Source organism: Pan paniscus, chromosome 21, assembly GCF_029289425.2.
Source record: "Pan paniscus chromosome 21, NHGRI_mPanPan1-v2.0_pri, whole genome shotgun sequence".
NCBI lineage: Eukaryota > Metazoa > Chordata > Mammalia > Primates > Hominidae > Pan > Pan paniscus.
Window position 1 is genome coordinate 25,393,432 of NC_073270.2, and position 16,717 is coordinate 25,410,148.

General features: G+C 45.5%; 1 protein-coding gene across 7 annotated transcripts in view; it reads left to right on the forward strand.

Annotated features, from left to right (window-relative positions):
• The window catches only part of SYNDIG1 (synapse differentiation inducing 1), a 226,047-nt gene that overhangs the window by 59,859 nt on the left and 149,471 nt on the right, over positions 1-16,717 (forward strand). For all 7 annotated transcript variants that reach the window (XM_055104994.2, XM_034947455.3, XM_034947456.3 and 4 more), the window contains exon 2: positions 14,781-15,338. In XM_055104994.2, coding sequence (XP_054960969.1) covers positions 14,859-15,338 — 480 coding nt within the window. In that variant the 5' untranslated portion in view covers positions 14,781-14,858. The remainder of the gene's footprint in view (positions 1-14,780; positions 15,339-16,717) is intronic.

Here is a 16,717-nt window from a genome sequence, read left to right on the forward strand (position 1 = left end):
CTCTAAACCATGGACTGTGTGTGTGGGAGGACATCACTGGTGTTGATGGTAATGATGACAATGGTACTGGTGACATTACTTGTACCGACAGTGATGTTATTGTTAGTAGTAGTAGTGGTGGTGATGTAATGGTGGTTGTGGATTTCTGGTAGTGATGGTGGTGGTAGTGGTGGTGGTATGGAAGGGATGATGGCTAGGAATCAGTAAAATTTTTCTGTAAAGAGTTAGATAATATTTTAGGCTTCATGGACAATATGGTCTCTGTCACAACTGCTCAACTCTTCCCTTGTCATGAAGAAGAAGCCATAGACATATGTGCATGAATGGTTGTGGGTGTAGTCCAATAAAACTTTATTTATGGACACTGACATTTGAATTTCACATAATTTTTGTGTGTCATAGAATATTCCTATTTTCTTCAACCACTTAAAAATGTGAAAACCATTCTTAGCTTGTGGGCTGTACAAACGCAGGTGTTAGATGTATTTGTTCTGTGGCCTTGATTTTCCAAATCCTGGCAGTAGTGTCAGCAGTGGGGATGATGGTGGTAATGGTGATGGTACTCCTATTGACAGTTTCAGTGGTGGGGACGGTGATAGTGGTACTCCTGCTGATGGTGTCAGTGGTGGGGATGGTGACGGTGGTACTCCTTCTGACGGTGTCAGTGGTGGGGATGATGGTGGTGATGGTGGTGAGGGTGATGGTAGTACTCCTGGTGATGGTATCAGTGGTGGGGATAATGATGGTGATGGTGTCAGTGGTGGGAATAATGATGGTGATGGTGGTGGTGATGGTGTCAGTGGTGGGGATAATGATGGTGATGGTCGTGGTGATGGTGGTAATACCCCTGGTGATGGTTTCAGTGGTGGAGATGATGACAGTGATGGTGGTGGTGATGGTAGTACTCCCGGTGGTGGTGTCAGTGGTGGGGATGGTGATGGTGGTGGTGATGGTGTCAGTGGTGGGTATGGTGATGGTGGTGGTGATGGTAGTATTCCCGGTGATGGTGTCAGTGGTGGGGATGGTGATGGTGGTGGTGACAGTAGTACTCCCAGTGATGGTGTCATGGTGGAGATGGTGATGGTGGTGGTGATGGTAGTACTCCCGGTGGTGGTGTCAGTGGTGGGGATGGTGATGGTGGTGGTGATGGTAGTACTCCTGGTGATGGTGTCAGTGGTGGGGATGGTGATGGTGGTGGTGATGGTAGTATTCCCGGTGATGGTGTCAGTGGTGGGGATGGTGATGGTGGTGGTGATGGTGTCAGTGGTGGGGATGGTGATGGTGGTGGTGATGGTGGTATTCCCGGTGATAGTGTCAGTGGTGGGGATGGTGATGGTGGTGGCGATGGTGGTATTCCTGGTGATGGTGTCAGTGGTGGGGATGGTGATGGTGGTGGTGATGGTGTCAGTGGTGGGGATGGTGATGGTGGTGGTGATGGTGGAATTCCCGGTGATGGTGTCAGTGGTGGGGATGGTGATGGTGGTGGCGATGGTGGTATTCCTGGTGATGGTGTCAGTGGTGGGGAGAGTGGTGGTGATGATGGTAGTACCCCTGGTGGTGGTGATTATGAAAATGGCTATGTCAGTGATGCTGATTGTGATGGTGACTGAAGTTCTTGAGGTGATGGGGTAATGAAGGTAGTGATGGCTATGGTGGTGATGGTGGAGATAATGGAGATGGTGGTCATGGTGAGGGTGATGGAGTTGGTAATGGTGGACATGGCAGTGTCACAGGGGAAGAAGCTTCCTCCCTCCACATTATCCTTAAAAATGAAGTGGAGACTTACAAAGCTAAAGGGAGTTGGCACAACTTTTAAAAGCAGCAATGGTCTGAATCTGCAGGTTTTCTTGTTTCCAAAATCACATCATATCTGCTATATATGTCTGACTGCTTATAAATCAGATTTGGAGTTCCTGTGGATTGTGACCCAGGGGTGCTGTGCTATGACAAAGCATCACTCACCAGCAGAAGTTTGGGTTGGCTTTGTGAACAGGAAGTCCCAGGCCACCAAAAATGATACATAGGATGATGTAGCATTTTGCAATTGTAATGTGCCATTTAAATGCTAAATAGTAATAACTGATCTGGTCCCAAATGTTTCATTAACTCTCTCCACTGCCAAATCACAGGCTTTTCTGTGTGTGCTAAAGGCAAATTTTAATTGTTTTAATGAGGGTTTGCAAGCAGCTCTTTTCTCTCTACACTTGGGCCTTGGTGAATTACACATATCATTCGCTTAGCAGTAGGGAAGTTTTACTATTTACACAAAAGGCTTCTAACAGTGTTAGGGTTTGGGAAAGACCCAGCACCTGGTGCCCTCCTAATGCCTTGACAAATTGAGCTGTATAAGAAGGGTCAGGAGCAGCCATACCTGTCAAACATGCCAAACACTCTGGCTAAATGAAACTGCAATTAGTTTTGTGGGGGGTTTTGTTTGTTTGTTTTTTGGGTTTTTTGTTTTTTTTTTTTTTTCGGAGATGGAGTCTTGTTCTGTCGCCCAGGCTGGAGAGCAGTGGTGCAATCTCTGCTCACTGCAACTTCTGCCTCCTGAGTTCAAGCGATTCTCCTGCCTCAGGCTCCTGAGTAGCTGGGACTACAGGCGCATGCCACCAAGCCCAGCTAATTTTTTTGTATTTTAGTAGAGACAGGGTTTCACCATGTTGACCAGGCTGGTCTTGAACTCCTGAGCTCAGGCAGTCTGCCTGCCTCAGCCTCCCAAAGTGCTAGGATTACAGGTGTGAGCCACCGTGCCTGGCCTGCAATTAGTTTTATTTTCTCCTTCAGTTGCATAGGTAGCTGACTTCATTCTGTTTCTACTTGGAGAGGCTGCTACAGAGATGGTCTTATATGTTAAATATGACTGATACTGCACAATATAATTGGCATTCGAGTTTTCTAATTAGCCACACAGGGATGGACATGGAATACTATGTTGTGAAGTTCCTTCCACTCTATACAGTAACAAATCATAAACCAACAGTACAGATCTTTAAGTCATTCTGTGAAAGGAGTAGGTATGTTTAAGAAAGGGAGATGGGTGGGTGGTAGGGTGGGCGAGACATAGACTTTTAAAAAAAATCTAGACTTATTCGCAGGTTCAGAAAAAAAGGAAAACTAGTAAGAGAAAGTTCTGATTCTCCAGTTTTTCTGTATTTCTTTATTCATGCATTTGTTTGAAAATAATTGCACTTGCAATCCTGGTTCCCAAAACATTCACTGGATTTTTTTCTAGCCAATTCCTCAGAGCAAAACCATCTATTAAACATTAGAGACAAGTTTGAAAAAAAAAATGCTACCTGTAATGAGTAATCAAAATTTCTTCATGGATAGGTCCATGTATAACTCTGTCACTTTTACAATGCATAATTCCCCCTGGAGCAGGCTGGCCTTCTTCACAGAAGGTGTGTGCTATGTGTGCTACGTGCAGGTGGAGCATGAAATTGCTCAGATCCCATTTCTGGTGGGGAAGGTGGCTTCTGCGTGTGCTGGTTTATTCTGCTGGGACACTCGGCATGCAAAAGCATCTGCTGTATTTAGGGGACTGAGTTTTTCTATCTCACAGTGAGTAAGCAGGCCCAGCCTGCAGCATTTTCTTCCATTGGTGGGTAACAGAGGCTGCCTCCAGCGGGATTTGTCTGGTCCATCTAATGCCTCTGCTTCCTGAACATCTACTATGTTGTCACTTTGTGTTCCAGGCCATACACAAAATGCCATTCCCTCACCCCAGAGGTACTCTACCACTGAGGTCTTTGTTTTTAAGGTAGTTTTATTCTCACTATATACCTGCCAGAAAAAGAACACACTGTCTTATCAACCATTCAGCCAAAGAGCTGTAATCATAATTAGCCCCGTATTACACAAGAGCTAAAGGATAGCAACCACCATTTCCCCCCACAATGAAAGCACAGTGAAGGTAAACACAATGCAGTGCTTCCGTACCGTGGAATATGAGCCTGCCATGAGAAGAAATGACCTCAAACACATCATGCCAAGTGAAAGAAGGCAGTCATGAGAGGCCACATAGTGTATGATTCCAGTTACATGAAATGTCCAGAATAGGCAAATCCATAGAGACAGAAAGTAGATCAGGGTTTGCCAGGGGCTGGGGAAAGGAACCACATCATGGGCATGGAGTGACAGGAATGTTCTGGAATCAGATAGTGATGAGGGTTGCACTGCACAACTTGGTGAATATACTAAATCTCACTCAATTATACATCCTTAAATTTGGATGAATTTCATGGCATGCAAATGATATTTCAGTAAAGCAATTATTTTAAAAAATGAATGAAAATACTAATTAAAGTTAAAGAAAGCAACAGAGTTGGGATCTTCCTGCACTCCCAGCCTTTCAGCCGTGAGCATCCATGCGTGGCCCCACAGCCTGAGCTGTTTCCCCAGCTTTCCAACAGAGACCTGGGGTCTTCTGCTCCATGAGGACTGTAAGACTTGGAGTCAGAAACGCCTGGGCTCAATCTCCACCTATTTCTCTTTGTATCTTTTCTATCTGCATTTAGATCAACAACTGTTAGAATTTAGGACCTTGTGGAATCCAAAAGACATCACCAGGGCACATCCTGGAGGTTGCTGGAGCAGTCATTTTCTTGGGAAGGGGTTGGGGGTCTGAGTCTTCCTTCTCCTGGGTCTCAGAAGCCAGGAAAGCTAACTGTTCCCCAGCACGTGGGAGAGAATCCGTCTTTTAGGGGCAGGATTAGATTACTCCGCCTTCTGAGACTGCTCTGGAGGACCAGAATGCCATTGATCACTGAGGAGTCATTCTCCTAGGAACTGAGGACACCGAGACATGCTCTCCCTGCAATCAGGCAGCTTATACGCTTGCAGAAAGAATTAACTGTCCTGGCCTGTTTCTAATTTTTGTTGTAAGACGTGTTTTTCCACGTAGGCACATTACCTTCCTCCTTGCAGGCTGGGAGGCCTTCCAGCTCTTTCTGGTGGTTTCTGCTTGGATCTGTGAAGGCAGATATTTACCCCCTTCTCCAGTTCTGACCACAGAAACAAACTGCAGTCGTCTAATAATATTTACAGAGCTGTGGGTTTACAGACATACAAGTTGGCCTGCTTAGTTTTCTTGTCCATACAGAAGTTGTGATAACACCTCGCAGGCTTGTTGACAATAGTCTGATGCCTTGGGTTTGTCCCCAAGAAACAAGCCTGGGGATGAGAATTTGGGAGAGGAGGGGATCCCGGGAAGCACCACCGAGGACCAGGGAGGGAAGGCCATAGACAAATGCTGTGTTGTACAGCAAGTTGATCTCTAGGGGGCGCTGGAGAAGTGTGAAACACCAGCCTCCGAGCTGTCCCACCCCAGGACAAAGGTGCTGGGTGCTGATCCATCAGCTTCTCACTGTCACTGGCTGAGGCTGCACCAGGTGCCATAGCCCCTTTGGCCTGGCCTGACCTGTATGTGAGCCGTGATAGCACCATCAGTCCCTGGGATGATGGGAGCCAGGGCACGGAGTAGGGCACCCACGGATTCAGCCCCTGTGTTAGTCCATTCTGCATGGCTATAAAGGTATTCACCTAAGCCTGGATGGTTTATTTTTAAAGGAAGTTTGTTTGGGCTTACAGTTCTGCAGGCTGTACAGGCACGGCACTGGCATCTGCTCAGCTTCTGGTGAGGCCTCAGGAGGTTTTTATTCATGGAAGAAGGTGAAGGGAAGCAGGCACATCACATGACAAAGGGGGAGCAAGAGAAAGAGGAGGGGGTCCCAGTCTCTTTTCAACAACCAGCTCTTACGAGAGCTTATTACCCTAGGGAGGGCACCTCGTTCCCGGCCCCACCTCCAACACTAGGGATCACATTTCAACCTGAGATTTGGAACCCACAAACATCTAAACTGTAACAGCCCCTGGTTGATGTGACTTTGTCATCATCCCTTTCCCTAATCCGAGGGCCTAAGCTAGAAGCAGGGGGCCCCCTCCTCACAGCCTCCACCCCTCCCCTCCATCTGGGGCACTCAGGGAAGCCCCAGGAGCCTGTAGATCCCACCTGGACTCCTGAGTTTGTCAGCACAAGCTCCGGGGCTCCTGCCTGGCCAGGCCTGTGCCCTCCCTCTCCTCTTTTCTGAGCCTCTGCACAGGTCCCTCTGCTGGCCTTTGCCTCAGGGCCCAGTGTGCTGGGCAGGGATTTCCCCCAGCCGGAACAGTGCCCCTCGGTCTGGCCCTGGCTAACTCCTCACCCCGTTCAGGGCTTGCCGTCAGCAGGTCTTCACAGGAGATTGTGCCCTGTGTTTCTTCCTTCAAGGCAGCTTTGTCTCGCCCACTGGTTACACGTTGGCGCTCATTCAAAAAATTGTCTTTCTCCTGTGCTGCGTGCAGGGTCCCTGCTGGTGGTCACCTAGGTCCCCAGCTACACCCCCGCACTCAACACACTACACACTGCCTGCACACGGTAGGTACCCATTAAGTGCCTGTCAGGTGGATGCATGGAAGTACCTGCCACATGCTCGTGGTGTGGAAGCGGCTGGACACGGTGCGGCTTCCTTTATTCCCTGGGTTTGAGGGAGGGAGTTCTGTTTTGAAACTTTTATTGGTGACATTGCATTAGGACTTGAGGCCACCTCTGCTCTGAAGAGCTGGCTTTTGCCCAGCTGGAGTATTATTTTGTCACCAACCCCTGGATGGTTTTCACTTGCATTCAGAGATGATTGTCACTTGGTGTGGGGTGTGGTGTTTGCTGGTTTAGGTTTAGGAAGCTTCCAACATGCAGAGCCATAAGAAAACAGTGACTCTTTACCTGTTATGATCTTGGTTTCAGTAGGCCATTACCTTGATTTAAGACAGGGATGAGATGGGAACCATTGCCAGTTCTGAAGCAGGACCATAGTTGTTTGCCGATGTTTTCTGCTGGCTTGTGTGTAGACACCTCCTGGTGAGAACATAGGAGTAGCTCTTCATGTCAAAGGGAAGATGTGGGAAATTGCTTGATGAAAATCCAAACCTCATCACTAAATGTACAGCAGTGTGCTTTCCTCCTAAGTACTACTGAATTTCTGGCTAGAATAGTTCCTTCCCAAATGGAAGGTTTATTTACAAATCAAGAAAAGCTACTAGGGTTAAATAACTTAATCCAAGATAGACGGGCTTTTAAATTACACATCTCTCTAGGTGTCAACCTTAATCATAAACAGAGAGAAGCTCTCTAAAAGAAAAGATGTTTATCTGGGCATAAAGCTTTGCAATGGGAACACACATGCCATAGTAAACTGTGTGCACATTCAGGGAGGTGAAAGAAGACAAAGGTTTTTCATGAAAAAAAAAGGTGAAGATTGCACAATTGTTTTGAAATAATTATCCTTGGCTATAAAGATTAATAACAAGGGTGACACCACTCTGAGTCTGGGCGGGCAGTTGCTGGGCAGATGATCTCGCAGAAGTGTTTTTTGTGTAAAATGCTGTGGGGTTTTGTAGTCTTGTTATTAAGCATACAAGCATGAGACCCCTCTCTTCATGGCCTCCCCTGGCTCTACTTGTCAGGGTTTTCTTAACGTTACTGACTCCATTTTGATTCTGACAACTTTCACTGGGGTACTGATGTAAACAAGTAATTTTTCCTCATTGATGGAGAGTTCATCTGTTTTCATCAGTGAAGTTCTTGACACACATGTTTGAGGATTCATTTGTGGCTGCTATTGGCAAAACATCACTCAGTTATTCATCAAGTGCTAATGGAACAGATGAATTGTACAGGATGCATCATCAGAACTGCACGGATGGTTGAGATCATGGCTGTGATGGGAGAGCCTGCAGTGCAGCCGCGATGCCTTGTCCCCAGCAGAACCAGAGGGGCGTGGCCATGCTGTCATCCAGGCCTGAGCTGGGCAGCATGGGAGCCCAGATGACCAACTCTGCTCCAAAAAGAGGTGATGTCTGAGTGTGGCCACAGGTGAAATTACCGGGGAGCCACATTCCTGTGGGTGTCAGCGCACTCAAAGGCCAATTCAGAATGGACATTTGTCTCCAGAGGCAGGGAGGAGTTGGGCATCCTGAGTCTTGCTGTGTTCCTCAAACACTCTCCAAGCAAGAAAGGCCCCACTGAATACGTCACTGCCACCCCACTCAGGAGACCCGGCTGCCTGGATCAGCTCCTTCAAGGCACTAAGAAGCGCTGTCTGTCTGGCTGGGAGCTCTCCCTGGGCATATTGGAGATAGCCTCAGGCCCCACAGCCACCTCTGTGTTAGAAACCGGGTGTGCCCTTCCTAAATATCCTCCGGGTTACGCCTGCTTACTCAGGTGAGCCAAGCTGAACAGCCTTCCACACACAGCCTGGAGAAGTGGCTGCACCTGAGAGGGACAAGTGAGAGCCCCAGCGCACTTTCATTCATCACTCCTACTGCCAGCATGGTCTCAGGCCCCCCATGTCTCGCAGGGAGGACCCTGTGGTCTGAGCTGCTGAATGTGGAATCCTCCAGCTGTGGGACGAGGCTACACATTTTGCCTCTTCATGACCCATTTTTCAAATAAAATACATAAAGCAGGGAACCATCACTGGGGCTCTGTTGGGTCCTGGACCCCAAAGTTTCCTGGAGGGCATCACACCCTTCTTACTGCCCGAAAGCACTTTGAGCAGTAGAGGACCACCGCATCTGTCAGTTGTCCACACCACCAGGGCTTATTGTGCTTCTCCTTGTACCCATTCCTCATGCTGTTCACACATCCATCTGCCTGAACTGCCTCTATGATGATCACATCCCACTTAAGCCTTTCTTCCACATGCCTATTGCTTACTATGAGCCTCTAAATGAGACCCGCCCCTCCTAACTTTATCTCTCCAGCCTCCTCCTCTGCTTCCTAAACACTACCTATGCTGTTCCCTCTGCCTGGAACATCTCCCCTGCACAGCTTAACCTGTTGATTTTTTCAAACCTCTCTATTACAGAAAATTTCAAACACACATGAAAGGAGAGAGGATTCTATAATGAATCACGTGCACCCATCAACCAACTTTGGTGGTCAGCCCACAGCCAGTCTTGTTTTCTCAGTATGGTGTACACTTCTACTTCAGTGATCAGTCCACAGCCAGTCTTGTTTTCTCAGTATGGTATACAGCACACTTTCATTCATCACTCCTGCTGCCAGTCTGGTTTTCTCAGTATGGTATACACTCCTCCTTCAGTGGTCAGTCCACAGCCAGTCTTGTTTTCTCAGTATGGTATACAGCACACCTTCATTCATCACTCCTGCTGCCAGTCTTGTTTTCCCTGTATGGTATACACTCCTCCCTCAGTGGTCAGTCCACAGCCAGTCTTGTTTTCCCTGTATGGTATACAGCACACCTTCATTCATAACTCCTGCTGCCAGTCTTGTTTTCTCGGTATGGTATACACTCCTCCTTCAGTGATCAGAGATGGTCAGAGATGACCGCAGGTAATGGCTGTCAGATGGGGCTCCAGATGGCACTGCTGGTGGGTTCATCGGGGATCCCTGCTGTCCCACATCCCATGAGACAGAGAGGTCATTGGCAAGATGAAAGAGGGACGCCTGATCCTAGAGCCTCATGAGGCTGGAAGTGTACTTGAGGGGGTACACTTTGGGAGGTGTTTCTGCCGTCACCTGTGGTTCCTTGACTTTCTGCTGTCATCTGTGGTTCCTTGACATCCTAGGATGTGAAGGAGGAGGAGGAATTCCAGATGAGAATTCCAATTTAGATGATCAGTGGTCAGCGCACAGTCTTCTTTTCTCGGTATGGTGTGCACTTCTCCTTCCTATCCAGATGATTTTAAACAAGTCCCAGACAGTGTATCTTTTATTTCATCTGTAAATACTTTAGCATGAATCTCCACATAGATAGCTCTTCTTTTTATGTTTTATTTTAGTTCAGTTTAATTGAGTTTGTCTAATTTTTTATTATGTTAGCATAAAATCTACAATCTTAACAATTTTTAAGTGTACAGTTCGGTGGTATTAAGTACACTTATAATGTGTAACCATCACCACCATCTATCCACCATCTATCTCTATATCCCTTTTCATTCCATACCTATTAAATAATAACTCCTCACACCACTCCCATCCCCTGGAAACCACACTTTTGATTACTTTTGAGTACTTTTGATGACTCTAAGTACCTCATATTGATGGAATCATACAGCATATGTCTTTATGTGACTAGCTTATTTCACTTAGAGTAATGTCCTCAAGGTCCATCCATGCTGTGGCCTATGTGAGAATTCCCTTCCTTTTTTAAGACTGAGCAATACTCCATTGAATGTAGATAGCACATTTTGCTTATCCATTCATCCACAGACACTTGAGATGCTTTCAGATTTCAACTATTATGAATAGTGCTGCTATGAACATGGCATGCAAGTATCTCCTCAAGACCCTGTTTTCAACTCCTTTTGGTATATATCCAGAAGTGGAATTTCTGGACCATATGGTAATTCTATTTTTAATTATTTGAGGAACTGCCATACTGTTTTCCAAAGCGACTGCACTGTTTTTCATTCCCACCAGCAGTGCACAAGGATTCCAATTTTTTCACATCCTCACCAACACTTTTTATTTTCCGTTTTTTTTTTAACAGTAGCCATCCCAGTGAGTATGAGGTCATATCTCATATGTAGTTTTGATTTTCATTTCCCATTATTAGTGATGTTGAGCATCTTTTCCTGGGCTTATTGGCCACCTGTATATCTTCTTTGGAGAAATTTCTATTCAAGACCTTTGCCAGTTTTTGAATCAGATTATTTTTTGTTGTTGAGTTTTAACCATTCTCTATATATCCTGGGTATTAATTCCTTATTAGATATATGATTTGCAAATGTTTTCTCCCATTCTGTGGCTTACTTTCTTACTCTGTTGATATTGTAAATTGATGCACAAAAATATCTAAATTGTTACGAAGTCCAACTTGTTTTTTCTTTTGTTGCCTCTGCCTTTGGTGTCACATCCAAGAAATCATTGACAAATCCAATGTCATGAAGCTTTTGCCCTGTTTTCGTCCAAGAGTTTTATGGTTTTAGATTTTACATTTAGGTAATTGATTTATTTGGGATTGGTTTTTGAATATGGTGTTAGGTAAGAGTTCAACTTCATTCTTTTGCATGTGGATATCCAATTTTTTAGCACCATTTGTTGAAAAAAAATGTCCTTTCCCTATTGAATCGTGTTGGCACCCTTGTTAAAAATCATTTGATTGTATAAGCAAGGGTTTATTTCTGGGCTCTCTATTTTATTCACTTGGTCTATATGTGTGTATTTATGCCATATCACACTGTTTTGATTCTAGTGCCATTGTAGTAAGTCTTAAAATCAGGAGGTGTGAGTACTCCTACTTTGTTCTAAGTCCAGCCTGAGCTCCTTGAGATTCCATATGAATGTTAGAATGGGTTTTTCTGTTTCTGCAGACAACATCATTGGGATTTTGCTACTGATCGCACTGAATCTATAGATAACTTTGGGTAGTACTGACATCCTAGCAATGTTAAGGTTCCCAATGCAGGAATATGGAATGTCTTCCCATTTATTTGTGTCTTCTTTAATGTTTTTCAGCAGTGTTTGTTTGTTTGTTTGTTTGTTTGTTTGTTTGTTTGTTTTTGAGATGGAGTCTTGCTCTGTCACCCAGGCTGGAGTCCAGTGGCACAATCTCAGCTTACTGCAACCTCTGCCTCCTGTGTTCAAGAAATTCTTCTGCCTCAGCCTAATGAGTAGCTGGGATTACATGCGCCCACCACCACGCCCAGCTAATTTTTGTATTTATGGTAGAAATAGGGTTTCACCATGATGTTGGCCAGGCTGGTTTCGAACTCCTGACCTCAAGTGATCCACCCACTTCAGCCTCCCAAAGTACTGAGATTACAGGCATGACCCACCATGCCCTGCCTCAGCAATGTTTTGATGACTTCATTGTATGAGTCCTTCACCTCACTGGTTCAATTAATTCTGAAGTATTGTGTTCTTTTTGATGCTATTGTAAATGAATTTTTAAAAAATTTCTTTTCAGATTCTTCATTGTTAGTATATAGAAATGCAGCTGATTTTTTGTGTATTAACTTTGCATCCTGCTACTTTGCTAACTTCATTTATTAGTTCTAACAGATTTTTTTGTGGAATCTTTAGGGTTTTCTATATGTGAGATCATACTTCTTCCTTTCCAATTAAGTGCCTTTTATTTCTTTTTCTTGCCTAATTTCTCTGGCTACAATTTTTAGTACAGTGTTCAATAAAAGTGGGAAAAGTGGGCATCTTTGCCTTGTTCTTGATGTTACAGGTGCTTTCACCATTGAGTATGATGTTCACTGTGGATTTTTCAAATATAGCTTTTATTTTGTTGAGGTAATTTCTTTCCATTCCTAGTTTGTTTCATGTTTTTATCATGAAAAGGAAAAGCATCAATGCTTTTCCAGAAATGCTTAGTAGAAAGGCATTAAATTCTTTTTCTATGTCAATAGAGATAATTACGTATTTTTTGTCTTTCATTCTGTTAATGTGGTGTATTACAATGATTGATTTTCATGATTTTAACCCTCCTTGCATTCCAGAAATAAATCTCACTTGATCATGGTATATGATTCTTTTAATATGCCGCTTAATTCAGTTTAGTAGTATTTTCTTGGGAGTTTTACATCAGTGTTCATAAGGCATATGGGTCTGTAATGTTCCTATGGTGTCTCCTCTGGCTTTGGTGTCAGGGTAATGCTGACCTCATGGAATGACTTAGGAAGTGCTCACTTCTCTTCAGTTTTTTTGGAAAAGTTTGAGAAGGACTGGTATTAGTTCTTTAGATGTTTGCTACAATTCACCACTGAAGCCATTTTGTGGAAAATCTCTATCTATTGCCATAAAACCCTAAAACTCTTTGACTAAGACATAAAAAATCAGAGCTGAAAGGGACCTGAAAGCTTTCCTTGCTCAATCACCCCATTAATAGTTCCACTTTCATAAGCCACTTGCCCACAGTCAGATATTTAGTAGCAAAACTAGGGCTGAATCTCTGGCCTCGTGACTTTTAGTAAAAAGTGTTCTTTATACCATGACAGTCTCCAAGTAAAAAAATGTATATGTGTTTATGTAGAATATAAAATTTGTATAAAATATGTTGTATACCTACTTTCTGACTTATATTTTTCTTTCACAACCCCTCAATTTTCCCACTCACCTGATATTCACCCTGACTCATGGTTAGCTGTGCATGTTAGTAACTCCCCAGGAGAGTTCTTACAATAGTGTTATAGAAAGAGACTAAGAACTAGGGACTCAAATGCAAGGCCACAGAGGCCCCTCTTCATCCCGTCTCCTCCAGCTGCCTTCCTCTATAAAGAAGCAGGTGGAGCATGATTGACCAGTGATGCATTTAAGGCAGCTTCCTCTGCCAAGCTCAAAACCAGACTCCCAGTCTTATAAGATGACGACACGGGGAACTCAGTGGTTGATGCAGCCCAGAAAGTGTTTGGTCAAGAGAAGGGAGCATCCTAGACATAGCAGAGACTGCTTATGCAGAAATAAGGAGTCAGGCAGGAGGCTTTCATCTCTGTAGCTACTGGTTCTGAGTATCATCGACTGAGAAAAAAATAAATAAAAAATCCCACAAAAGTTATAAAGGGAATTGGAAGAACAGTAGCACTGTCCTGGGGCAAGACTCCGGAGTGCATTGGTACAGACAGCCATGTGGATAACCCTAGATGGCAGCCTCATTAGAGGCATTCTCTCTCCTCCCATCAACCCAGTTTCATCTCTGAGCGGATGAACCCAGGCCCAGGGAAAGGCTCTGAGCAGGTAGGAGTGGGTACCAGCAAACATGGAAGGAAATGAGCTAATGGGAATTATGAAGCAAAGGCAATATATATGACAAACCAGTCTGTGTTGAAACAGATATCGAAGGATGCAGAAATGACAAAATAAAATTCCACTAATTTTGATCCCTTTCATTCATACTTAGTCATAATTTATGACACTCAAAATTGAAAAAATTCACTTCAATAAGAAAAAAAGTTGTTCTTTTAAAAAAATAAGTTGTTTGACATAATTTGAGTACATTTTAAAATTTAGTAAATAATCAGTTGTAAAATCAACTTGTTCAGCAGGTCAAAATGTGCACTGTACACTGTAGCCCAGCACCTCCTCAGCTTTAATGTGCAGACTCATCAGCTGGGATCGTGTTAAAATGCAGATTCTGATTTAGTAGGTGCAGGTGCTACTCAAGATTCTGCATTTCCAACAAGCTCCCAGCTGGTGCTGATGCTGCTGGTTCTCAGCAAATTCTGAGTGGCCAACTATAGAGAGCACCCTAGGAGACCAAGCTGTGCCTCTCTCAAGATGCCTCAGTAGCAGATTCGTGTTTGGGACTTGACACCTCAAGATCATCACTAAGTAGAGATTATTGCAATCACATAATTTCCTGCTTGAATGAACAGCCATGTACCTGGGAAGAGCTAATCACCTTTACAGATTTGCAGTTCTGTTTTCCTATGGACTTGTCAGATGCTAATGTGATTGGGTTTACCTGTGGGTTTCAGGATGTCTGCTAGCAATCAAAGGTTCCTCTAGGCTGCAAGGGAGCCAATTCCTGCAGTCTCCTTCATTTGGAAGCAGAGACTTTATAGAGATTCAGGTAATCAATTTCTGCTAACTCTGGCTAGCCGCCCCCACAGACCCTTTTTAACATTCACTGAATAGGTAGGACTGCATTTTCTCTAACTCTCACAGTTACTATGCGTTTATCAGCTGGCTGGTACAGTCTGAAACAATGTGGGTCTGGGTGATTAGCTTGTTTTCAAGTGTGATTCTCTTGTCTCATCTCTGTTTTCTCCTCCTCCAGGAGAAATGGCTTCCCTGAGACAAGTGTAACCTACATTCCCAGCCCACCAGCCTGACGCCCAGCCAGGGAGAGAGTACCATGGATGGCATCATTGAACAGAAGAGCATGCTGGTGCACAGTAAAATCAGTGATGCTGGCAAGAGGAATGGTTTAATTAACACCAGAAACTTGATGGCCGAGAGCAGAGATGGTCTGGTGTCTGTTTACCCAGCACCCCAGTACCAGAGCCACCGGGTGGGGGCCAGCACAGTGCCGGCCAGCCTGGACAGCAGCAGGAGTGAGCCGATGCAGCAGCTGCTGGACCCCAACACCCTGCAGCAGTCAGTGGAGTCCCGCTACCGGCCCAACATCATCCTCTATTCAGAGGGCGTGCTGCGCTCCTGGGGGGACGGTGTGGCCGCCGACTGCTGCGAGACCACCTTCATCGAGGACCGGTCGCCCACCAAAGACAGCCTCGAGTACCCGGATGGGAAGTTCATTGACCTCTCAGCTGATGACATAAAAATCCACACCCTGTCCTATGATGTGGAGGAGGAGGAGGAGTTCCAGGAGCTGGAGGTCAGAGGATGTGTTTGTCAGAGGCCCTCTAGGAATGCGTGATGGGGATTCTAGGGAGGGCAGGAGCCATGAATGCCTGGCAAAAGTTAGGGAATGAAACTAGTGTGCAAAAATGCAGAAACCAAAGGCAGTCTTGGTGCCCTTCACTCTTGAGTGCTTATGGAAGATAGAAGGAGAGGAAAGACTTAGATTAACAGAAACCCAGGGGCGCTTCAGCAGTGATTCTGGTATGAGATGACCCCAGGTAATGGCTGCAGATGGCAGTGCTGGTGGGTTCATCGGTTTTCCCTGCTCTCCCGCATCCCATGAGACAGAGAGGTCATTGACAAGATGAGAGAGGGACACCTGATCCTAGAGCCCCATGAGGCTGGAAATATACTTGACAGGGGACACTTTGGGAGGTGTTTCTACTGTCACCTGTGGTTCCTTGACTTTGCATTCCACAGTTACTACTGAGAGATTGTTGATAGAGCTGAACCGTGCTGGAAGAAAGTGTAGGTACTGATAGCCTGAAGGGAAGATAAGTTGACTTCTTAGATGACTCGCTTCTTTAATGGACTGGAGGGCAGGTGACAGCATTTGAATTACATGCACAGAGATGTACATACTGCACATTGGATATAGTGTGGTAGGCACAGTGGTTGCTGGGTGTGTGGCACATTGTCCCCCCAGGACAGCACCGGTGAGAGGGTGAGAGCAGCTGCTGCAGGCCATGGACTAGCGGTTTGCTGCCCATGCCTCCCAAGTCATTCCACTGCAGTGAGGCCAGGGGTGTTTTCCCAGGACGCGATGTCAGGGAAACACGTGCCAGGCTTTCCGTCAGTTTGGTGGGGAAGGAAACTGCCGAGCAGGTCCAACCTTCAGAGGCAGTGTGTGGCCAAAAGGGGAAGGGATGTCTGTTTTTCACTAAGGTAAGCGAGAACATTTTTGTAGGTGGAGAGGAAATGTTCAGAATGGAAAATTCAGGATTGTGGCCAGCAGCTGGGGAGTGGTCTTGGGGAGGCAGGAGCTGAACTCCAAGCATGTATGTGTGAGAGCTGGCCTCTCAGAAGAAGTCCACATGCTGGCCTGGGAGAGAAGAGAAGGGTGGGGTAAGGGAAACTTTGAAGGGCTCTGGGTTGAAGAGGAAGAAAAGGAGGGGTTCGTGTTGGCTGAGCATCAGCACAGCCAGAGAAGCTCCTGGGGTGTGAGGAGATTGCAGACAGTCTAGAGCAATGAACTGGGGGAAGTGCCCATTCTAGAAAAGACTCCTGGAGAAACTGCCCAGCTGCAGTATGAGTTCGTGTGAAGATCTGGTCAGACCCAGGGCTCTGTGACTTTCTGCAGCCATGTGGGACCATCTTTAGCAGGTGACGCTCCCTTGGCAAGGTGCACTCTGC